Here is a 25,461-nt window from a genome sequence, read left to right on the forward strand (position 1 = left end):
CACAAATGAAGCCTAAATATCTGACGTGGTCATCTTTGGTAGTTCTTGAAGACATCTTGTGTAAAACACAAATCAGTGTAGACATTTAATATTCCTACAGTGGCTTTGTCCTGGTCTTGTGCTATATCAAGAGCTCCACCAGTCACCTGAACCAGAAGGAAGTGCTTCGACCTTTACTGAATGCCGAATGCGGAAGTTGGTTGTCGATAACCCCTATTTAGCAATAGCAAATAAATTATCGATTGTGCTTATCAATCTGATTCCTCATTGATTCTATTGTTGATTCCCACTGGGAAATAATCCATTTGCTATATGATGTCATTATCGATATATACCTGTATATACAAAATCCAACATAAGCAAACCTAAATGTACGATCCTGCCACAAATGGAGCACCCCAGCAATATTCTGTCTCTTAATAGTTCTGCTGTTCAGTTTCTCACTTGCGGCATTGCAAATGAGAATCTGTTCTCAATTGCCTTACCTGGGTAAATATATGTTCAATAAAAAACATTTAAAAAGTAAACTCCAAGACAAGTGGAGTAGACTTGGGGCAAACCACTTCAACGCCACTGTTATATTGCATTGTTCTTTCAGTCTTTGTGCAATGAAACAAGAGAAACTGTATGCCGAAAAGCTAACGTATATTTATTAATGCCATCCATCCATTCCTCCCTCTATCCATTTTCGATTCCGTTTATATTTAGGGCTGTGGGTGGGCTGGAGCCCGGCTATCCCAGCAGTGCACACAGACAAACAACCATTTGCACTCACATTCACACCAAAGAACAATCAAGTCTTCTATGAACGTAACGTTTTTGAAATGTGGGTGAGCCGGAGAAAACCCACACAAACACGGAGAGAACATACAAATTCCACACAGGCAAGCCAGAGCCCAGATTCAAACGGCCAACCTCAGAACTGTGAGGCGGATGTGTTAACACTAGGTCACCGTGCCTTTTGCTAATTGGCGCTTGTTACAAAACGTCCAGGTCATGTAAACACCACCAATTAAATATCAAAATCAGACTCAGCCCTATGGCCTGAGTTTCTATTTTGTATTTTTCATCAACTGAAATATGGAAGAAAAAAAATGGTTTTGCTCTTCGTGTTAGATTTAAAAATATTTTTATTTCTGTTTGCCAATTGAAAATGGAAAGAATGAATGATATATGGATTCTGCCCAACTGGTTAGAAAGTCTTAAATCTGACTAAACATGTGCCCTTGTTGAATAGATCCCGCCTCATTTCCAGGCTGTGAAACACAACTGCGCCCCCCTCACCCCCCACTTCTACCCCCCAACCAACCTCCTCCCACCCTCGCCCTCGCCTCCTCTTGTCTCCTGACCAGTCCATCGTGCTTTCTCTCTTTATCACTCATGCAAGGCTCGCCCCGTGGGCTTGCCCTTATCTCAGCTACACCTACTTGCACTCAGATGAGAGGCAACTCAGGATGAATGAAGTGGCACACGCAACCACAGACTGCTGACGTTGTGACTGCCTTTCTCAGGTACTATCTATGCCTTTTCACTCAGGCCACATGTTTTTTCCTTCTACGTGTGATGTGTATACACTGTGGCTGTGAAACTGTGAGCTTTCATGTTTCATGGATGGGAACGCAAGCGTTTCAGAGAACAGCTGGGCTTTTGTGCGCTTGTGCACTTATTCTTAGTGCTTGTAGCCACATTATGTAGGCCAAAGGTCACTGGTTACCCAGCAGTGGGAGCGGTTATTTCACTTGTTTAGACTAACATCTCAGCCAGTGCACTCTTTCAGAAACAAATGAATTACAATGCACTGTTGCAGCTACTCAAGTAGTATAGTCATACAGTAAGTTAAAAAACGTGGTGCTGGAAAAATAGTTGATTAAAAATGCTATACCAATATTGGTGGAAAAAATGTTTTATACAGGCCAAATTCTGATGCGACTTAGTGATGCTATTCAAAGCTGATCAACAGCTGTACAACTGTGCATACTGTGCGTGATTTAACAGTCAGAGAAAATTGGCATCATTTTGCCTCCCAGTTGTAAAAATAAACAGATATTCCCAACTGCTAAATTGATGAGGTTTGGTTTGTGAGTCAATCAAAATAGACACTGGATAATGACAAAATCACATGCTTTGTGGAACGTCACACTGAGAGTCTTAAGACCGTGTTGAGTCTTTGTTTAGCTTGTTTCTCATCCACATGGAAAAATGTGTAATTTATCAACGAGTGACAGTGAAACACACGAGTAATTTGTAGGCAACTGGGAGAGACTCAGAGGTTTGCTTGCATAATATCACCACACCACTCTGTCAATTGACAATGATATGACATATCCTGCAGATTATGCATTATAACAGTTTTTTTGAGAGGGGGGGCCATGAGAGGGGGGGCATTTAAAGCCCCAATTCCAATGAAGTTGGGACGTTGGGTTAAACATAAATAAAAACAGAATACAATGATTTGCAAATCATGTTGAACCTATATTTAATTGAATACACTACAAACACAATATATTTAATGTTCAAACTGATAAACATGATTGTTTTTAGCATATAATCCTTAATTTTTAATTTTATGGCTGCAACACGTTCCAAAAAAGCTGGGACAGGGTCATGTTTACCACTGTGTTACATCACCTTTACTTTTAACAACATTCAATCAACGTTTGGGAACTGAGGACGCTAATTGTTGAAGCTTTGTAGGTGGAATTCTTTCCCATTCTTGCTTGATGTACAGCTTCAGCTGTTCAACAATCCGGGGTCTGCGTTGTTGTATTTTACGCTTCATAATGCGCCACACATTTTCAATGGGAGACAGGTCTGGACTGCAGGCAGGCCAGTCTAGTACCCGCACTCTTTTACGACGAAGGCATGCTGTTGTAACAAGTGCAGAATGTGGTTTGGCATTGTCTTGCTGAAATAAGCAGGGGCGTCCATGAAAAAGACGTCGCTTGGATGGCAGCATATGTTTCTCCAAAACCTGTATGTACCTTTCAGCATTAATGGTGCCTTCACAGATGTGTAAGTTACCCATGCCATTGGCACTAACACAGCCCCATACCATCACAGATGCTGGTTTTTGAACTTGGCGTCCATAACAGTCCGGATTGTTCTTTTCCTCTTTGGCCTGGAGGCCACGACGTCCACAATTTCCAAAAATAATTTGATATGTGGACTTGTTGGAGCACAGAACACTTTTCCACTTTGCATCAGTCCATCTTAGATGAGCTCGGGCCCAGAGAAGGCTGGCGGCGTTTCTGGGTGTTGTTGATAAATGGCTTTTGCTTTGCATAGTAGAGTTTCAAGTTGCACTTATGGATGAAGCGCCGAACTGTATTTAGTGACATTGGTTTTCTGAAGTGTTCCTGAGCCCATGCGGTGATATCCTTTACACATTGATGTCGGTTTTTGATGCAGTGCCGCCTGAGGGATCGAAGGTCACGGGCATTCAATGTTGGTTTTTGGCCTTGCCGCTTACATACAGTGATTACTCTAGATTCTCTGAACCTTTTAACGATATGATGGAACGTAGATGATGAAATCCCTAAATTCCTTGCAATTGTACGTTGAGGAACATTGTCCTTAAAACGTTCAACTATTTTCTCACGCACTTGTTCACAAAGAGGTGAACTTCACCCAGCTTTGCTTGTGAATGACTGAGCAATTCAGGGAAGCTCCTTTTATACCCAATCATGGCACCCACCTGTTGCCAATTAGCCTGTTCACCTGTGGGATGTTCCAAACAGGTGTTTGATGAGCATTCCTCAACTTTCTCAGTCTTTTTTGCCACCTGTCCCAGCTTTTTTGGAACATGTTGCAGCCATAAAATTCTAAGTTAATGATTATTTGCTAAAAACAATAAATTTTATCTGTTTCAACATTAAATATCTTGTCTTTGTAGTGTATTCAATTAAATATAGGTTGAACATGATTTGGAAATCATGGTATTCTGTTTTTTATTTATGTTTAACACAACGTCCCAACTTAATTGGAATTGGGGTTGTAGAAACATTTAATAATGATTTGTGATTTTATTTGTAGGGTCTTTTGAAATAGTTGTTAATGACCTGTTGATAAACAGACTCAGAGGAAAATAGCAGGCAGCATCAGCACCATGCAAGACCCTAACACAGTTTTGTCCTTCTGTATCTGGCCTCCAGCCACTTACTGAATGCTAGTAAGAAATCCTATCACTGAAAATACCAAATTTCCATTGTCATAAATAAATGAAAACAAAGCTTATATTTAAGTTCATGCATTCACTTAGTTAGCAGCAAGCACAGGTCATCCTCTTTGATCATGAAAGGCAAGAGTCATAATTCACACAGACACTAGAGCACAGGTGTGGGCAAACTTTTGTGCTCAAGGGTCACGTGAATGAGTTAAATCAGAGAGATGGGCCTTTGGTAATGATTAAATAATAATAATAATGATTATTATTATTTTAAAAAGTTAAAATGGGGGTGGCGGCATAGGTTAGCAGGTTAGCACATCTGCCTCACAGTTCTGAGGACCGGGGTTCAAATCCAATGTTCTCCCCGTGCCTGCGTGAGTCTTCTCCGGGTACTCCGGTTTCCTCCCACACCCCAAAAACATGCGTGGTAGGTTTATTGAAGACTCTAAATTGCCCGTAGGCGTGAATGTGAGTGCGAATGGTTGTTTGTTTCTATGTGCCCTGCAATTGGCTGGCCAGCACGCCCGCGACCTTAGTAAGGATAAGCGGTAAAGAAAATGGATGGGTGGATGGATGAAAATGGGGGTGTAATGTAAAACAATAGTTAATGCTCATTTAATGCATCGTTAACTTAATAGTTGATTTAATTCTAATTTTAAAATGTTGAATGTATGTGTAAAGTTGTTTTGCTAACAATTTTATTTGCTATGAAAAAACAATTATTTATTGAGAAAGATGAATAAAAAACACTAATTTTAATTAACCAATTTGTTGTTGTTGTTTTTTTACACTTTCTCAGTTGCATTTTCTTTGCGGGACCTTATCTGAATTGTAGTTGTTAGTTAACATTGAACAACTACTACATTAAAACTCATCAGGTTAGTGTCCATTTATTGTTGACTTTGCAGTCACTTTGCTGAAGTAATAGACTTGCAGTAGTTCAGCTTATGCCAAGATGATAACACAATACCAAAAATGGATTTTGTATGTGAACCCTTTGAGTGTGAAGTGAAGGATATGATGGCTGAAAAGGGAGAAACTCATCTCTCATCTCAAAGTGTCCTGCAGTGTCCTTTTTAGGGTCTGCTCAGCGGGAAGCTGCCTTCTTCTCGCCAAGTGTCAACAGCATATGGGGCTGACTAAAAAGCATGCTCTGAGAATGTTGTTTTCAAGCTGCCCTTTTGGATAACAGCTGCAGCCAACTGTGGCCTCTGCGCGCCTGTGACATGCTGTGTGATGTGCACTTTGATAACGCAACATCTGCAGTGCCTTGATGTGACAGCTTGGTGATTTGTTTTTTTCTCAAAAAGCAAAAGCCCTTTTTTTTTTTTTTTTTTTTTTTTCTCAAAGGGAACAGTGATGAGTAAATTACGCTTTGTTTGCATGGACCAGTGCACAATAGATGTGGTTTTGCACAAGTAAATGAAAAGCCTCAATGAATTTTCTTAAATAGTGGTCTACACTCAAAACAGATCTGTGTGACCCACCCTTCAGCAGGTGTAGTCAAGTGTAGTCTGTTCCGATGTCACTTATTCTTTATTAGACCGCTGCTGACCTCATTATAGTGGCTTATGAGGTCACTGTGGTGTATACATCATTTTGTGCGCTGTAGTAGTGCACCCATTTGCAACATAATTTACCACACTCCCACACTAAAGCCGAAGCAGCCACACAAAAGCAACATTGAGGAGAAAGTCCCTCTGTTGCCAAGCAGCTTTGACCCGCTGGTGACCCACTGTAGCAAGACTGCGCTCATTGTGTTCACAGTGTGAAAAGTTCCACTTCCAATTTCCAACAGAAATCACTACTCTACGAAAGCAAAACCACCTAAAAAAATTGTGGTTTCGTTTTTTTGGGGGGGATATTTTCATTCTGGAGTGGAGCTGTTAAAATGCAGGCTGGAGTACATCATCACACGGCAAACACTGGACCCAACAACCAGCCAAGTATTTAAACGCAAGCAACAAATATTTTCCATAATTTAGCGTGCATGCAAATCAATCCAGTTTATAGCGTATTAAACTTTTTACAGCGTTTTGAATTGTATAAATACAGTAGGTATCGTTCATTACTTCCTATGACTATGACTGTGTAATTGTTGTTTCATTTTAGCCTCTCTGTGCCAGCTACCTGGACACTCCTGAACTCTTTTGACTGTGTAATTGCTGTTTCATTTTAGCCTCTCTGTGCCAGCTACCTGGACACTCCTGAACTCTTTTTACTTCCATGTGTCAGCTGCTGTTTGCCATCATGCCCCGTCCCTCAGGTTTCCTCTCCTCATGCTCAGCTGCGTCCACTTCTCTCAGTGTACTTCAGTGTATTTATAACCCTCTACTGTCATGCATCCAGCTCCAGTCCTGTCAGTGGTTGTTGGTGTTTTTGTTTTTTGTTCTACTGTAACTAGCTCCTGCTTGCATGCTTACCTGCATTAGCAGCCTATTTGGCTGTTTGTTGGTTTTGCATATTAGTCAGACTTTGAGTCCATCCCACTGATGAACTCTGCCTGCTACCACACATTCACAACATTATTGAAAAGACATAAAATATGACTTACCTAATTTTAAAAATAGCTCCCTGAATACCACTGAGATTCTTTTGTCTGAGTCGGTTTTATATTCCCCATTGATGTATAGATGCAATTCAAACAGTCGCATGCTTCTGCTAATCTTAACTGTGGGCCATGTTGTTGCAGTGCCATGGAAAAGCCCTATGACCCAGAGGTCAAGTTCAAGGCGAGCATGGAAATCGCCTCGCCCCGACCCGCCAATGTGGCCAGAGGACAGTGGTCCAACAAAATGGAGTTTCTCCTCGCAGTTGCTGGACAAATCATCGGACTTGGAAACGTGTGGCGGTTCCCTTACTTGTGCTACAAAAATGGAGGCGGTGAGTTGGAAAACAACTTGATCATCAATATAAAGTAAAACAAAGGCCAAAACAGCGGTTGAACTGTAATGCTTTAGAAGGCAATAGCAGTTAAATACTGTGAGATTGCCTGATAATTCACTCTGCGTAGCTGTGGATATCCAGCGCAGTCATACTGAATGAGCCATCATCATCATCTTCATCAATACTTGCTGATCTGACTGATGCATTTACAGTTGGTTTGTGTGGGAATTTTCATTTCATTCCATCCTTCCAGTTTCTGTAGTGCTTGTCCTCATGATCGGGAGCCTATTCCAGCTGACCCCTTGGATTAGTCTCGTCCGTCAGTCACCAGGCAAAACATACAAACAAAAAACAAACAACCATGCTCACTCACATTAATACCGATGAAAAATCGAGAGTATTTCATTCACCAAACACGTGGGAGCACACTGGAAAAGCCACACAAGCATGGGGAAAATATGCAAACTTCACATAGGAAGTCCAAAGCCTTTCGAACCATTTAAACCTATTTAAACCTAAAACAGGGCCCAGTGACATGTGTACTTCGGCCCCGTTATGTCAACCCCTCCCACACTAATATAACAACTCGAGACCATTCGTTTGCATCAGCGGTTATCCAGTGCAATTGTTATGTGCTGTTAGCTATCTATGTCTACTCCCCGAAAATGCATTTTCCTTTTCGATAGTCTGCTGACGTTTGAAGTACAATTCATTTTTTTCAGGTCGTGATGGTGGTATTTCATTGACAGGTGTTTCAGCACATTCAGCGAACACACCCACAGCGTTTGAAATGGTTCAAATTAGATTCCTTTTGGAAGACATTTATTTTCACTTTATAGAGACTCTTATCATTTCACCGTAGGGGGGCTTCTGTTTGTTGTGTATTTACCATTTGTGTTGTTTTTGTATTGACTATCCTGTGTAATAATGTATGCCTCTCTTTTTTCCCACAAGGGGTGTTCTTTATCCCTTATGTACTCTTCCTCTTTACATGTGGCATCCCCCTGTTTCTGCTGGAGACGGCTCTCGGCCAGTACACGAAACAGGGAACCATTACCTGCTGGAAGAAAATTTGTCCCCTCTTTGGAGGTACATATTCACTCTTCGGCCACATTTTATACGCCTGTATAAACTAATAACCCCCCAATACAAGAGCTATGAGCAAAAAAAACAACAACAACAAACAAACAAACTGTCCTTGTGTTTTGAGAGGTATTCATTTAACATGTTTGCTGTTGTGATTGTCATTGCCCTTCTATATTATACAGCCGCCCATTTTCCTTTTAAGCAGCCATTCAGATTGTTCTTTCGTAATCCCTATACTAGGGCTGCACAATGTTTTATTCGACCATCGTCATCACGATGTACATGTGTGCAGTAGTCACATCGCAGGGACTGTCAGCCCGTCAGCAACATATAAAGGGGGAAAAAAAGAACTATGAACCGGTTTGTTTTTGGACCGGTGAACTTCGTTCAAAATTTGGAATTATGAACTATGAACTCGACTAGTTCATTTTTGGAATGATGAACAGAACTTTGAACTAGTTTTTGTAGAAAACTAACATTCCTAACACTGATCCTGTATTATTTCACATCACAATGTATAAGCCAGATTTAAAAGAAATGTTTTTGGTTTTTTTAAATATCGTGCAACCCTACCCTATACCTACTCATAGCCACCAGGAATTATATTCACATGGTGTCTGGGGTTTTACAATAATATTATGTGTAGTCAATTCCTTTCCTTCTTTGACATTTTATCTGAGCAAAAGCAAAAAAAGGAGCATTTCGCAAGTGAATCAGTGCCTAAATATCCAAAGTGTTTCCTGTGAAGTGGAGCATTGTCACACTTGTGCTCCACATTTTGCAAGTCAATGAGATCTAAGCTGTGCAATCAAAGATGCTCAATCTTCACTCTCACTGGATTTATTTTTATTTATATCCTTCATTTTCAAGGCTTTTCCTGGAATTCACAAAAGCAGACATGTTTATATTATTTTGGGGAGAGTGCATCATGGCACAACATCAGTTTGAACATAATAGAGACCTTAATTTTTGTATTATCCACAACTACATTCTATAGTTTGATGCTGTGGTTTAGGAATTTACATGTAAATATTTTCTGTGTTTTCAAATCTCTTAGGGATGGGATATGGCAGTCAGGTGGTAGTTTTATACTCCAGCATCTATTACATCATCATATTGGCATGGGCATTCTTGTACCTCTTCTCTTCCTTCAGCTCTGAGCTTCCATGGGCAAGCTGCAGAAACAGCTGGAACACAGGTATGTAAAAATATATACATATAATATGTGCATAGAGCATGCATGTTTGTGTTGCGTTCTGTTGTAATAGTGTCTCAAGTAATCTTTAGGTGTGTGTCGTCCACTTGAAAAAAAAAAAGTGCTTCTCTTCAAATAAACACTAAGTCGTACTGTAGGCTACCTCAGTTGATATGTGCTTGTATCTACACACGGGGACATTAAAGAGTTAACTTTCGAGCCCAGATCTTTGTTACCAAAACAGCGGCACCTGGAAAAGTTTGCTTCAATGAATGAAAGTGTGGCGTTTTATAAGCCACATGTTGGATGTTGGAAATGAATAGTTCGTTAGAGCTCTCAATGCCATGAGGCACATTAGGCCACAAGTGCGGTTTCTGTAATTTTTTTACAGGAACAGGCGATTGGCCTACTGACCAACCCCAGCACCTGGTATTCCTAGGCAGGAAGTACAAGTACTAACCTGGACTGACCCAGCTTAGCTTCTGAGATCAGACAAGATCTGGCAGCATGTGGGGATTGGAAATGAATACCCTGTACATTATTGAATATGATCTTATGTTATGTAGCATGTATGTATGTATGTATGTATTATCATTCCAGTCACCTCAATGCTCACTCCATAGTATTCATTTTTGGCATCACATTAATTTCACCCAGTGTAATTAAGCAGCCTGCTTATAGTCTCTTCCGATTTGTGAATGTGGCTGATAAAATGGGTTTCAAACTCCAGTTTCAGTTGAAATATAGTGTATATTTTTAGATAATTTATTGATGAAAATGTGTAAAAAAAATATATAACATTGTCATATTATTAAATCTACATTATCCCTTATAGACACTTGGTCCCCGCTGCCCTTACGTAAATAGATGCATCTTGCCACTACATGTGTAAACGGTACCCAGTAGGAGCTCAGCAGCACAGTTTACATGAATGTACTGTAGACTGAGTTTAATGAGTGTGCTGCATGCTGACTGTCTTCTGATGATTCTGATGTGATTCTTTGTAAACAGAGACGTGTGTGGAGTTCAGTCAAAGACGTGCTCTCAACTGGACTGTGGCAGAAAATGCAACATCCCCTGTGAGGGAGTTTTGGGAGTAAGTACATATGTTTAAAAAAAGGAACCAAAAAAAGCTGGGAGAATGCCTGATAGCAATGGAAATCCGATTCGCAGGAGAAGAGTCCTGAACCTGACAGGAAGTCTTCATGATTTGGGCGGTTTTCGATGGGAATTGGCTTTGTGTCTTCTTTTGTCTTGGATCATCTGTTACTTTTGCGTGTGGAAAGGAGTCAAGTCCACAGGAAAGGTAGATGACTTTAACATACATTTACATTGTCTGTCTGTCTGTCTGTCTGTCTGCGAGCCAGACAGCCAGATAGACAAATATGTCCGTCTGGCTGGCTGGCTGACTACAAGCGAGTATTATGTCAAAATTCAGTCTTGTGATTGCGTTCACTTTCATCTTGTGTTTTTCGTCATATGATCATCTGGTGTTCCTTCCTTACTGGCAAATATTGTTACACTGAAGGGGATGTATAATATTTGAAACTTTATCGCTATAAGTCAATATGTTATTTGTCACAGGGAAAAATATGGTTTCGTGTTTTTATTAATTGAGATAACATTCAGCACACAAAAAAACCTGCATTCTAAATATGAATTCTTACATGGTCTTTGACAGGTTGTGTACTTCACGGCGACGTTTCCGTACGTGATGCTGGCCGTGCTGCTTGTCCGTGGACTCACGCTGCCCGGGGCGATAGATGGCATAAAGTTTTACCTCTACCCGGAACCATCTCGCCTTGCTGATCCGCAGGTATGAGCCGTTGATGTCATGAACGGAACCGAGGACAAGACCCAAAATGCACGACTCCAATACAGATGGACAGTTTCAAAAAAGAGAGGTGTAATATACGAGCAGAGGTCGGTACACAGGCAGGCAATCCGAAAAGGCGACAGTATCCAAAAAACGTGAGGCAAAGAGGCAAGGTCAAAAATCAGAACAGGGTCTAGTCTTACTATGATGTGGAAACAAGGAATGCTGGAACGTGACAACAAGGTACAATGAACTGGCGAGCAAAAAGAATGAGACAGGAGGTTAATTTTGCATGGGGTAATTAGGGTAAACGAGGCACATGTGGGGAAGATGCTCTCAGGAGCATGTGTGTAGAGACAGGGGGAAAACAACAACCAGAACACACACCCATGACAGTGGAACCCGTTTAACTTCATGTAATGCAAAACATCAAGACTCAGTAACCCACGCTGACAAAGCTACATGTGAATTTTTAGTTGGTTGACCCCGTGGGGAAAAAGTTATGTAGTAAGTTACGAATGATCACATGGACGCAAATATTCAGGCACTTGAAATGTTCCACTCCTTTTGAGTTGGTTTCACACAGAGGCCATTTTTGGGGCATGGGGGATCTCTCTCTCTCTCTCTCTCTCTCTCTCTCTCTCTCTCTCTCTCTCTCTCTCTCTCTCTATCTATATATATATATATATATATATATATATATATATATATATATATATATATATATATATATATATATACATATATATATATTCTGGTGTCTTGCAGAGTTTCACAACTCCTGTGTCTCTTTAAAATGGAGTTATGTTAGTCTTTTTTTCACAGAGGATAATGAATATATGCCTGTGAGTACTGTTAGGTTACCTGTCTACATATGTTGATGAACATTTGTGTTTAAATGTTCATTGTGCAAAGCCAAATAGATGCTATTCCTTAGCCCATCGATGGTGTTTGCCATTATGTGTTAGCATTAAGCTAGTGGACGTATGTGGTTGTTCAATACACAACAAATTGTCTTTGTTTTATGTTTAGTTTCACAGTAAACGTCAATTGGGAGTGGCATTAAACGGCTTGAAGCCTCTTTTTTGAAGAATTATTGACTATCTTTCAAACTGTTGCTTGTGAAGTTGAGTTTACTGCCATACTGTGGTCATATCTCAAATTTTTGCTCGTCAAAGGAATTTGCAAGTCAAAGGAATCAGCTGATTGATGGTAGAAGGGTCGCTGGTTTGAATCCCGCCTCCGACTGTCCGCATGTCGAAGTGTCCTTGGGCAAGACACTGAACCCTGATTTGTTCCCAGTGGCCCTGGCAGCGCCATGCATGGCAGCAGCCGCCCATATACAAATGCAATTGTCCTTAATTTGGTTTTCAAACAGCCTAGTAGAATGACAGGCAAATGCCCAGTTTTTTAAAATTGGGATTTGGGACACTTATGCTTGAGCCCGATGAATCCTGCCTATCAACAGGTGACCATTACACATAATGTGACCAAGAAAAAGGATCACAGCTGTTCTGTTGATCTACATTTCTTTTTCTACTAGTGTTTCCACATTTAAATCTTTTCACATCACATCATTGGTGGCGGCACGGTGGTTAGAGCGTCTGCCTCAAAGTTCTGAGGACCGGGGTTCAATCCCCGGCCTGTGTGGAGTTTGCATGTTCTCCCTGTGCCTGCGTGGGTTTTCTCCGGGCACTGCGGTTTCCTCCCACATCCCCAAAACGTGCATGGTTGGTTAATAGACAACTCTAAATTGCCCGGAAGTGTGAATGTGAGTGCGAATGGTTGTTTGTTTGAATGTGCCCTGCGATTGGCTGGCAACCAGTTCAGGGTGTACCCCGCCTCCTGCCCGATGATAGCTGGCCCGCGACCCTAGTGAGGAGAAGCGGGTCAGAAAATGGATGGATGGATCATCATTGGTATAAAGTTTTGTTGTGTTTATTTAATCATCAACCAGAATTGTTAAAAATTACTTAGCAAACATGTAGCATTTTCCACAGACACCGTTGTTGAATGTTTGCCTCTCACGTCTCACATGATGTCCTGTCTTTGTGCTGCAGGTCTGGATGGACGCTGGCACCCAAATATTTTATTCCTATGCTATTTGCATCGGCTGTTTGATGGCACTTGGCAGTTATAACAAGTACAACAATAACTGTTATAAGTAAGTTCACATAAAACCTGTTATGTCAATATGTGATGTACACCTGGGCAATCTAATGCGATCCATCCAATACAAGGAATATTCACTCAGGCAGTCTGCCTTTTTAGTAATAACAACAAATCCTCTCATGTATCTTTTAAGTTTTTTCTTTCAAAGGTGTTTGGCAAACTCCATATTCTAAAAAAAAACCTCTGAGGCCTGTTGTAACAGATTTTACTTGAGGGTCAATCCCTAAAGCTACTGCTCTAAAGGCTTTTTAAAGCGCTATACATAAACATGCTCCTGTTTAAGTAAACATTGTACAAACCCACACCACTGTCCTGTTTCAGGAGCATATTTAGCCTTAGAAAAAGAGTAGAGCACTGTATACAGAAGCACCACTTTGCAATGTTGGCTGATTCCAGAAGCAACATAAAGCCACAGAGGAAACCAAGGAAACAGGCAAATAATAGCAATTCAGAAAATGAAAGTAGCCCAAAACAACAACTGAGGGGCCACAGCAAAGCATAGAAAACAATACAAAGAGACCAGTAAAATCAGTACTTTTTATACCCACTCATTTTAGGAAATGAAATCAATTATGGTTTATTTTTATGGCCTATTAAAATTAGTTCAGTTTGAATGGGCCTTTTGTTTTTTTCTTTTTGTTTTTTTCTGTGGGGTGCAGGGTGTTGCTGTAGCAGGCAAGCAGAACTATTTGTACCAAATGTTTGTTGAAAAAGAAGGAAACAAAAAAACAGGCACTAACAGTGCTAAGCAGCTCTGAACCAATAGTACAGAAAAGAAGGGGCTGATTGGCTGATATGTACACAGAGGCAGGCCCAGGGGGAACTTGTGATACAGACATCTAAACATAACCCAAACTAGCAAGAAAGAAACATTATAGAAAATTGATGGATGGAAATTGGTCAAAATTTATGATGGAAATACAAATTCTGGCTCATATTGCTATTCCCCTATTAGTGTTATTGCATGTGAAGATTTTTTAAATAAAACTGAGTGTCACAGGTGTGTGTGCAAAGTAAATATAGAGGATCCAGAAGCAGACATACAACCAAAAGTTGAACATAAGTAATTTTAATAACAAAAGGTGCAAGATTCATGAGGATACAAAATACAGAAGCGAAAACAGAAACCAAGACACGTTGTACTTGCAAGGGGTTTTTTACAATTAATAAACTAAGGACACGCTGGTAGCAGTGGCGGCGCAAGACTTTTATCGTTGGGGTGGCCAAGGCTATTTCGGGGGGGTCCACAAAGTATGACAATGAATTTGTTTCTCGACCAATGAATTGCAATCTGAGTCTCTAAATGTTGGAATGTACATACTAAGCACACAGAAGATGAGTTTTGTGCGCATAAATCAAAGTTGATTAACAATGTTTACAACACAATGTACACAAAACACAACTGCAACAAATCTTCAATAATCACAGAGTAACCCACTCTCACACACACACACACACACCAGCTATTCACTTACACTCTCCCTGTACACCTTACCGTTACCTGACTTGCTTCTCTTTAAAAACAAGTCATAGATCGTGTCCCTGTCTTTTCATTTCTCAACGGACCCTATGAAAGAACATAGGCCAGTTTTGTTACTCTTAGCATCGCTTACAATTGCACATCCATCCATCCATTTTCTGAGCCGCTTCTCCTGACTAGCTTTGTCTTAAAAGTGTTTTCAGCTAGCCTGTTGTGCAGTACATGATGCATGAAATCAGATGCTGCATAGAAGAAGAAAAAAAATGCAACAGCAATGCTTTTGACACTTTGGCGGTGTGTGTTTTAAAGCTTTTAAACAAACATATCAGCATACCAACAGTTTAGAGACATAACAAAGGGCAAAACGTGAAGGATAATCCCCCACCTTCTTGAACGTCATATTTCATTGAAGCCAACAGATCATGAAACAGCTAGCGGACCGATTGTCTGCTAGTTTCATTCCTCTAAAATAATTGGAGAAACACGTCAATATAAGCAGCAACCCGAATTAAATGTACACCTTCATGTGGAGTGGCTGTTGGAAGCTGACACTGGTCATGTGTAGACGCCATGAGATCTAACTTGACCATGTGATTTGTGATCGTGATTGGCTCTGTGGTGATTCTTCTTATTTTCCTAATAAATGTGGATTACAACTCTCTGTGGTACATAGCGCCAACTACTGTACAGGAGGGACTTAGCAGTCACTTACTTACAGTACATGAACAGAAAGGCAACAAATACGGATGTACACAGGTGAAAAAGAACAGCAGCAGAAGCCAGAAGCATAACAGGCAGTACACAAGACAAACAACTATAAATCCACTGTGTCCCACTGTGAAATAAATACTATACACAACAACATCATTTTACGCGCCCTGTATGAGTGTCCGTACAGTACAGACACATACAGGCATGTGCAAAGCCTCTGAGTCAAGTCATCTCTTTTGACATGCAGGGAAACCTTCTCTCGCGCGCATCAACATGAAACAACGCGTCTTTCCGCAACTAGATATTTGGAAAACTAAATAGGACTTAAGTAACAAAGTTTAATATGTTTTTTTGTTGTTGTTGGTGTTCTTCTTAGAGATTGCGTTTACTTGTGCCTCCTGAACAGCGGGACCAGTTTTGTGGCCGGTTTTGCCATCTTCTCCGTTCTTGGCTTCATGGCTTATGAGCAGAACACAGATATATCCAAAGTAGCGGAATCAGGTAAGGTCACTCAATTTAAATGTGAGGGAATACCTTCTATACATGAACCCACCAACCTCTCTCGCCGCAGGTCCTGGCCTGGCGTTCATCGCTTACCCTCGAGCTGTGGCCATGATGCCGTTTCCACAGATTTGGGCCATTTTCTTTTTCATCATGATCATCCTGCTTGGACTGGACAGTGAGGTTGTGCACTTTTCTATTGTTTGCCAGCTAAGCTAACGGGCAGACAAGCAATGCCTCGGTCAAATTGAGTGCATTTAAACCACAACACTTCTCAGACAATGGCAATCAAGATTAAGTATTTATTATTTTTTGTAAAGCCACAGCTCTTGTGTTGGCTCTCATTAATTTGTGCAAGTGTCCCTAATGTGTCTTATTAGTGTACATTATACATCAGGGACATGTGGTGGTTTAGGGACAGCAGTCACAAACATATTAAAGCAGGGTTGGACATAATATGGCCGGTGATCCTCATATGGCTCGCTCCACTGAGCATTTATAATATCAAGTCCTGGAATATTTGTTGTAATAATTCAACTGTGGCGGCACGGTGGTCGACTGGTTAGAGCGTCTGCCTCACAGTTCTGATGAGCGGGGTTCAATCCCCGGCCCCGCCTGTGTAGAGTTTGCATGTTCTCCCCGTGCCTGCGTGGGTTTTCTCCGGGCACTCCGGTTTCCTCCCACATCTCAAAAACATGCATGGTAGGTTAATTGAGGACTCTAAATTGCCCGTAGGTGTGAATGTGAGTGCGAATGGTTGTTTGTTTGTATGTGCCCTGCGATTGGCTGGCAACCAGTTCAGGGTGTACCCTGCCTCCTGCCCGATCGACAGCTGGGATAGGCTCCAGCACGCCCGCGACCCTAGTGAGGAGAAGCGGCTCAGAAAATGGATGGATGGATGGATAATTCAACTGTATTTTCCTAAATTGGTTTCTTAAGTTTTTGCTGTTATTTTATTTCATAATTGGTTAACTGATTTATTGTAAATAACACAATATTAGTAAAATAGACAATTTCTGTGTTATTTTATCTGTCAAAAATTGGTTTTATTATAATTGAATTAATTATGAGTCATAAAATTAAAAAGAGAGAACTAATTATATTAATACAATTAATTAATTAATATAATATATTAATACAATTTTAAATTCTTACAGTGTATTTTCAGCCTCTAACCTTTAAGCTCTTCCACCTTCTCTTCATCAAGTGTGCACTCGCGGCCAACAGCAAGGCGCTCTCAAGCAGCCACGCCAGCGCAAAGCCCCTGTCCACACGCTAGTTGTCACGTCAGACTTTTTTTTTTATTCTATTGTGCCTTTCGCTGCGTGACGTGCACACATTTACGGCCAACAACGAGGCGCTCTAAAGCGGCCACACCAGTGGACTATCCAAAGGGAAGATGCAGTTCATGTAGGCATAGCTAGCTTGCTAGCTAACTGCACTTCGCAATTACGGCGGTTAACTGCTGCTGTGAAAAAAGGCGATTAAGTTCGGATATAGGGAGGGGCGATGCATGCCGGATTCCAAAGTTTGTGACGTGGCGCCATTTTAGCCACACCCCAAAAAAATCTGGAAAACTGAAATGGTGAAAAACAGTTTAACGCTACATCTCCACAATTGAGTACTACATGATTCTTTGTCTTTTTAACTAACAGTAAAGTACTAACTGTTCATTGAAATCAGCATGCAAATGTGTACAGTATGTTACATAAATCCCTTTGCTTCAGTTTGTAGGTCTGGAAGCCATTGCCACCGGTATTTGTGACCTGAAACCTTCCTTCTTCCATGTTGGGCATAGACGTAAAATACTTCTACTCCTCATCATTGTTTTCTGTTTCTTCATCGGCCTCATAATGGTCACTGAGGTAAGGCAGAATTATGCTTACTTTTTGGGGTTGACTTCCTCAGATTTGTTAATTCTCAAGCTGCCTCCTGTCACACACACAGGGAGGATTGTACATCTTCCAGTTGTTTGACTACTACGCCTGCAGCGGCATGACTCTGCTTCTCTTTGCCATCTTTCAGTCTGTGTGTATTGGATGGATTTACGGTCAGTGGATTTCACATTTGAATGGCTCCTGTACTGTTCAATCATTCTTCCTCACCATTGATTCGCCTTGTGACCACAGGAGCAGATCGTTTCTATGACAACGTCGAGGACATGATTGGGTACAGGCCTTCACCACTGATTAAACACTGCTTGAAATATGTTACTCCAATCATCTGCATGGTGAGTAAACATTCAGTCTGACTTGCCAGTTCTGAGACAGGGAATAAAAGAGTAAACTGTTGAAGATTAACTTTACTCTCATTCCAATAACCTTGATTTTAAGATAGTGGACGAAAATAGCTGGGCCACTTGTAACAGAAAACTGTCAACAACTTCTGCAAGGTTCTGCAAGTTTTCAAAGGCAACTCTTGCTATGTGGGTTCTGTCTCTAGATGGCATTTTCTTAACTCACTTTTTTTGTTTATCTGTTGTCGTCAAAACAGTCAACAACCATAGGGGTCCTCCTCCATGCTGAATGAAAAAGAAAAACAAGGTTTTTACAAAAAATGCTCAAATATCGCCATGAAATACAAAGTGCTTAAATATTTTGATAAACGTTATTCATGGACATTAAAAACATTAGATTAGATTAGATTCAATTAGGCGATAGGCTCCAAATCACCTGCGACCCTAATGAGGAAGAGCGCCATATAAAATTGAGGGATGGATTACCTGTAGTTTAGATTTAGAAATTTGACCATTTGAAAATGAACAATCAATTAATCAAGTAACTTTCCATAGCTGACATCATGCTGCACTAGTGTAATGCACACCATTTGCCCTCAATTGCTTCAAGATGCAATTAATCAACAATCAGTCCCATACAAATAAAAATTTAGCAATCAGTAAATTATTATTTGTGCCCATCCCTAATTGAATTAGATCAGCAGGCAGGTTCTAGGAACAGAAAGAAATTATCAGTGTAAATCACGATACTCTATCACACTCCCTGCTCAATGAAAAGCATGTACAGTTTCTCCAAATATGACTTGTCTCATGTATGTGTTCATTTTCGGAGAAACACATGCTTTTGTATTGTAAAAAGACGGTGGACCAGTTCATGAATTGATACCTATGAATAAATGGATTAGACTCTGGCGCCACCTAGGGGATAATAGCTTGTGTCATATCTGTGTAAATATGCATGTACACTGTTCCCTCGTTTTTAGAGGTTAATGGGGCCCAAAACCCCCGCGAAAGGTGAAAAACCGCGAAGTAGGATTTGTCCCCCCCCCCTAAGAATTTTTGTGGATGTGTATGTGGGTACCAGAATGTTTAAAATATGTAAACAGTATTTATACTTTACATATTTGAGACAAAGATTACAACAGTACACATATTTACTTAAATCTTTAATTATAAAACCTTATACAGTAATTAACATTTATTATACAGTAATTAACATTCATCAACATTTCACTTTTTCGCTGATGGTCATCATCTTCTTCCTCCTTTTGCTTTCTCAGGGGCAGAGTGCTTCGGCGGCATAGTAAGGGCTTGCTTAACTAATCAAAAAAATTATCGCTTAAACAAAAAAAGTTATTGCGAACACAACAGCGTGGACGAGACTGGCGAGACACAACAAGGGAAGATGCTGGGTGAGGCTGCAATGATGCGCAGCCAATCAGCTCACAGGATAAATGCACTCGTGCTCTCATGAAACAACATGAAACAACGCGTCTTTCCGCAATATGGCTGCCGATATGGCTGTATTTTTCTTTTTTTTTTTTATGAATATTTTGGAAAAACCCGCGAAGCACTGAAGCCGCAAAACGTGAAGCGCGAAGTGGTGAGGGAACACTGTAACTGTATTTTGTGTTTGCTGCTGCCTTTTGGCCAGGACTCCCTTGATAAAGGGGTTATTCTCTGTTTCCTGGTTGAATAAAGGTGAAATCAAACAAAAACAGCTGAGTAAATCCTGGGTACTTGTTTGTAAAGGTTCAAAATGATCATCCTTTTAAATGTATCCTTATTTATAATAATTTTAAAATATATATTTACAACCAATTAAGAGAAGATTAAAATCAGTAGCCCTGAGATTTTGAGATTATCTCCCTGGTTCATGTTGTATATTCCCTGGTTTGAAATTCTCACTGAGTTAATGTTAATGATTTCTATTTGCTGAATTGGTATCTTTTAGTTGAACACAAGAATGTGTAAACAATACAAATGAACAAAAGGTTATCTGTCCACAGTTTTCTCAATACAGATATGTCCAGTGTTTAATGTACAGTTTATTAGCATGTTCTAGACGAGTGCTTATGTTAGAATCTTTAAGAATCCTTTAGGATGGTACAATCATTGACGTTAAGCTCAAAACTGTCCAATAAGATTAGAGAATGTATTGATAATCGGGGAAAAAGACAATAGAAAATATAAATATTTTTCCAAGTTTGAATGTATCCCTTGTTGGCCTTTTCCTGCTAGTAGATGCTAGCTGCTAGTTGCAGTTACTGTGTTTAGCCGTGTGGTTAGCTGTGTTTGAAGGACAAGAGGAAGATTAAAAATCAGGAACAGTTAGAACGTTTTTATGATAGATATTTTTTTATGGGTATTTTTTTTTTTTTATTTATTTAGTCTATGATTCCATGTTGAAGCAACAGCCGTGATAGAGCCACTGTAGCTTAAACGAAATATGCTAGCTGCTATGCTCACTCCTTTTTCATGGCTGTTTTCAGGGAACATTTTTCTTCTCCTTGGTCAAATACAAACCTCTGAAGTTCAACAACACCATTGAGTATCCATGGTGGGGTTATGCTCTGGGCTGGTGGTTCACTCTGTCTTCCACGCTCACCATTCCTTTGTGGATGGTGTACAACCTGATTACCACTCCCGGGACACTTCGTCAGGTAAAATGTTTGCTGTTAATTTTTTTAATGAATTTTACTCTGTTCCATAACCACAAACTGATTTTAAAATTAAAGTCAACATTCAACATTCTTTCTTGTTAGCGGTTCGCCACCCTATGCGAGCCATCAGAGGATCTTCCGTCACCCAAATTGAACAAGAAAGCACTTGAACTGCGCAACTTGACGCACAAATCAGACAGGTTCTGAGAACATCAACATTGAGCACTTCCATTGAACACTGTGAGGCACAACAAACAACTTTAAATATCTTTACTAAACCAAAGATGACATTCACAACCTGGTTTTCTCCTTTCCAACCACGCTATACTAGATTAGAAAATAACCAATCACGGAGTCAGTGTCTCATTGTTTGTCCATTCCTATCCTCCAATATTTGATGGTTTACATGAAGGGAATAAAAAAGGCAAAGTTGTAAGGTGTAGCCAAAAGCTCCACAATGACAAAAATGCCATGCGGTCATTTACAACTTTTGGACTTCGATAGGATAAAACTGTTTTCTGCTTACTAAGGACAAGAACACAGAACCTGGCCAGAGGTCCAATAATCACAAATCCCTTTTTATCATCTTCTATCAAAAACATTATTTAAGTTCAAATTGATGAGGCTGTTTTTTTGTTTTTTGTTGATGGAAGTATTTAAGTGGAACGGTCGGGGGGCCAATTAAGCCATACAGATAAACTATTTGCCAGTAGATCATTGAAAGTGGAATAAAGCAGAAATATTGAGTCCAGACAAATGGACTTTGTGTGAATTTAGGCCAAGTGAGCCAACAACAACCTTTTTCAGATTCTATAAAAGTGCCTTAAACCTTTAAATTGTTCTTCCAGGAGAAAGGATCTGCACCAAATTGTCACCAGAAATGTTTCACAATATTCACTGACAATTTAAGGAAAATATATCCTGGATCCAAAACTAGATTTAAAACCAAAACAAATATGCAAATATCCACTTCTGCATATGCAGGAAATTAAGCAACAATCCTGGATCTATACCCTTAATTTCTAAATAAAAATCGGGGTCATTTTATACTGTATTCCACAAATTGTCATCAAAATCTGTCTCTTTGTTTTGAACAGAATCCTACTAAACAAACATAATCAAACAAACTAAACTATAAACAGAAGCAAAAACATTCCATCCTTTGCAGAGATAACCACAGATGGAGTGACACACAATGTCAATCGTTAATTGGATATGTGCCAAAATATACACCTTCTTCCACATGCTTGATTTGTATTTTTTAAATTTGGTTCCAAAAACAATACATAAAAAATCGCTAGTATCCGCTGGCTCTGCAATAAAACTTCAACGTGTTCTTCTATGGCCTTTGGTCACTCCATCTCAAAATTTCTCAGAAATCATCGATAATCCTCGTTGGAAGGAAAGAACACTCAAAACTTAACTACTATAAGGTAATAAGTTGATGTGGACGTGGCATTTAAACTCACTCCAAAAATCTTTTATGAAGCCACAAAACATCAAATTCAATGATTCATCTTCTATCAAAAACATTATTTAAGATCAAATTTATGAGGCTCTTTTTTGTTTTTATTTTGTTTTTTTGTGTTGATGGAAGTATTTAAGTGGAACGGTCGGGGGGCCAATTAAGCCAAACAGATAAACTATTTGCCAGTAGATCATTGAAAGTGAGGCACGGTGGCCGACTGGTTAGAGCGTCAGCCTCACAGTTCTGAGGACGCGCGGGTTCAATCCCCGGCCCCGCCTGTGTGGAGTTTGCATGTTCTCCCTGTGCCTGCGTGGGTTTTCTCCGGGTACTCCGGTTTCCTCCCACATCCCAAAAACATGCATGAATTGGAGACTCTAAATTGCCCGTAGGCATGACTGTGAGCGCGAATGGTTGTTTGTTCCTATGTGCCCTGCGATTGGCTGGCAACCAGTTCAGGGTGTACCCTGCCTCCTGCCCGATGACAGCTGGGATAGGCTCCAGCACGCCGCGACCCTAGTGAGGAGAAGCGGCTCAGAAAATGGATGGATGGATGGATGGATCATTGAAAGTGGAATAAAGCAGAAATATTGAGTCCAGGAAAATGGACTTTGTGTGCACTTCAGCGTACTGAGCCAACAACAACTTTTTCAGATTCTATAAAAGTGCCTTAAACCTTCAAATTATTAACCACCCCCCCACCCACAAAAAAAAAAAGGATCTTTTTAAGGAAAACATATCCTGGATACAAAACAAGATTTAAAACCAAGACACTCACTTCCTGGATATGCAGGAAATTAAGCAATAATCCTGGATCTATACCCTTAATTTCTACAATAAAAATGTGGGTCATTTTATACTCTATTCCACAAATTGTCATTTATTATATTTATTTATAATGTTTATTAACAGAATCCTACTAAACAAACTAAACTATAAACAGAAGCAAAAACATTACATTCTTTGCAGAGATAACCACAGGTAGAATGGCACACAAGGTCAATCGTTAATTGGAGATGCGCCAAAATATACACCTTCTTGCACATGCCTGATTTGTACTTTTTAAATTTGGGTCCAAAAAAATACAAAAGAATCACTGGTATCCGCTGGATCTGCAATAAAACTTCAATGTGTTCTTCCATGGCCTTTGCGCCACTCCATCACAAAATTTCTTATAAATCGTCGATCTTGCATAATCCTCGTTGGAAGGAAACAACACTCAAAACTGAACTACCACAAGGTAGTAAGTTGATGTTGTAGTGGCATTTAAACTCACTTCAAAAATCTTTTATGAAGCCGCGAAACATCAAATTCAATGATTCCATATGGAAGTCTATCAACTAATGGGTGTCTTACCGTCATTTATACAATATATGTGGTCCAAACACTGAAGGGTTTCTGACCTGTCCAGGCTCCAGCTGCTGTACAAATTGCACATGGTCACTGGGAATTGGGAAGCATTCAGCTACCAGTGGCGAAGAGAAACATACTGCAAACTTGTGGTTATCACAGAGGATATATTTGTAACCATTAAATGGATTATATAGTTTTTATTGTTACCAGGCTTTCCGAGTAATGGAAAACATAAACAGCGTTACATAATTGTTTTTCTTGTTTATTTTTTTTCGATCCATCCATCCATCTTTACCTCTTAGCCGAGGTCGGGTCGGGGGGGGCAGTAGGTTTAGCAGGGACGCCCAGACTTCCCTCTCCCCAGCCACTTCATCCAGCTCTTCCGGTGGGATCCCGTGGCGTTCACAGGCCAGTCGAAAGACGTAGTCTCTCCAGCGTGTCCTGGGTCGTCCCCGGGGTTTCCTCCCGGTGGGACGTGCCCGTAACACCTCATTAGGGAGTCTTCCGGGAGACATGAGAATCAGATGCCCCAGCCACATCATCTGGCTCCTCTCGATGCGGAGGAGCAGCGGCTCTACTCTGAGCTCCTCCCGGATGACCGAGCTTCTCACCCTATCTCTAAGGGAGAACCCGGACACCCTGCGGAGGAAACTCATTTCGGCGATCTTGTTCTTTCGGTCACAACCCACAGCTCGTGACCATAGGTGAGGGTAGGAACGTAGATCGACCAGTAAATTGAGAGCTTCGTCTTTCGGCTTAGCTCCTTCAACACAACGGACTGATACAAAGTCTGCATCACTGCAGACGCTGCACCGATCCGCCTGTTTTTATAGCAACTGTGTTCTGCTACAGTTACAGGGGAAAACAATTAATCAGACAACAGGTATATTTTGTAAAAAATGGGATTATTTTGCAGGATTAGAATTTGAATGCAGGAGAGGCTGGTTGTTGACTTGAGCCCTCGGCCGCGTTCAAGCTAGCTAGCGGAGGCAGACACACTTGTCGAGACTTAACAGCAAAACAAGTGGATCCGTTGACACATTACAGTATAGCTCAATAGGCCACTCGCATCGATTGTAGCCACGATATTGTGAGCAAACCATGTGATAATTTCTTCCAATTGCTTAATTAGCTGAAGCTACCACTAAATGCAAAGGTTGCCTTCATGCGCTTGTCTTATTTTCATTCGTTATAACACACACTGCGACACTGCGTCATGTGGATGGGTTTTAAAAACGCTTTTATGAAGCTCGGCCGCACAGTATAACAAGTGGTTAGCATGTCTGCCTCACAGGTCTGTTGTGGGTTTGGTGCGCCGGCTTCCTCCTGAATTTACAACACAGAAATGACCAGGCAAATATATCTACGTATAGATTATGATGATATATAGTTTTTAATGATATAGTTTTTTGACTATCATATTTTGTATTGGATTTATCCAAAAGTAATTGAACGTAATCAGTTTACATTGATATTATGGTACTTGGATTACATTACTGACATTTTTTAACAGCTAACTAGTTTCAAGTAATCTTCCCAACCCTGATTGTTACATTATTTTTACAGTCTTAGTTTTTTTTTTTAAAGTATCTCTGATTTGCTTGTAATTTTGTAAATTTGTCATTTTTACATGCCATATATTGATCTCTGTATAACACTATGGTGCTGTCATATAAAACAAATTTATAGTATCAGAGTGCTGGAATGTAAGTGTAGCTTATTTTGTGAATAT

At 40.3% G+C, this 25,461-nt stretch overlaps 1 protein-coding gene across 3 annotated transcripts; it reads left to right on the forward strand.

Moving 5' to 3' along the window:
- The first annotated feature begins 1,354 nt into the window (after nt 1-1,354).
- Nucleotides 1,355-25,316, forward strand: LOC133483905 (sodium- and chloride-dependent GABA transporter 2-like). 3 transcript variants are annotated; one of them, XM_061785753.1, is made up of 16 exons: nt 1,376-1,511; nt 6,858-7,048; nt 8,006-8,140; nt 9,195-9,214; nt 9,292-9,335; nt 10,344-10,428; nt 10,506-10,638; nt 11,014-11,148; nt 13,209-13,312; nt 15,888-16,012; nt 16,083-16,195; nt 17,740-17,877; nt 17,960-18,062; nt 18,142-18,242; nt 20,741-20,911; nt 21,014-25,316. In XM_061785753.1, the coding sequence occupies exons 2-16, from the start codon at nt 6,875-6,877 to the stop codon at nt 21,116-21,118; spliced, it is 1,686 nt and encodes a 561-aa protein (XP_061641737.1). In that variant the 5' UTR covers nt 1,376-1,511; nt 6,858-6,874; the 3' UTR covers nt 21,119-25,316. The 3 variants fall into 3 exon arrangements, with proteins under 3 accessions (XP_061641736.1, XP_061641738.1, XP_061641737.1); XM_061785752.1 differs by having other exon boundaries at nt 1,355-1,511; nt 9,195-9,335; XM_061785754.1 differs by lacking the exons at nt 20,741-20,911; nt 21,014-25,316 and adding an exon at nt 19,529-19,946 and having other exon boundaries at nt 1,355-1,511; nt 9,195-9,335.
- Nucleotides 25,317-25,461: the final 145 nt, after the last annotated feature.

Source organism: Phyllopteryx taeniolatus, chromosome 9, assembly GCF_024500385.1.
Source record: "Phyllopteryx taeniolatus isolate TA_2022b chromosome 9, UOR_Ptae_1.2, whole genome shotgun sequence".
In the NCBI taxonomy this organism is placed as follows: Eukaryota; Metazoa; Chordata; class Actinopteri; order Syngnathiformes; family Syngnathidae; genus Phyllopteryx; species Phyllopteryx taeniolatus.

Bases quoted from the DNA above. Each gene is read 5' to 3' on its own strand.
- LOC133483905 (XM_061785752.1), top strand. From the start codon at position 1,459: ATGAAGTGGCACACGCAACCACAGACTGCTGACGTTGTGACTGCCTTT. The intron at 16,196-17,739 runs GTTGTGCACTTT...CCTTTGCTTCAG, and splicing joins TGCTTGGACTGGACAGTGAG to TTTGTAGGTCTGGAAGCCAT. The intron at 20,912-21,013 runs GTAAAATGTTTG...CTTTCTTGTTAG, and splicing joins CTCCCGGGACACTTCGTCAG to CGGTTCGCCACCCTATGCGA.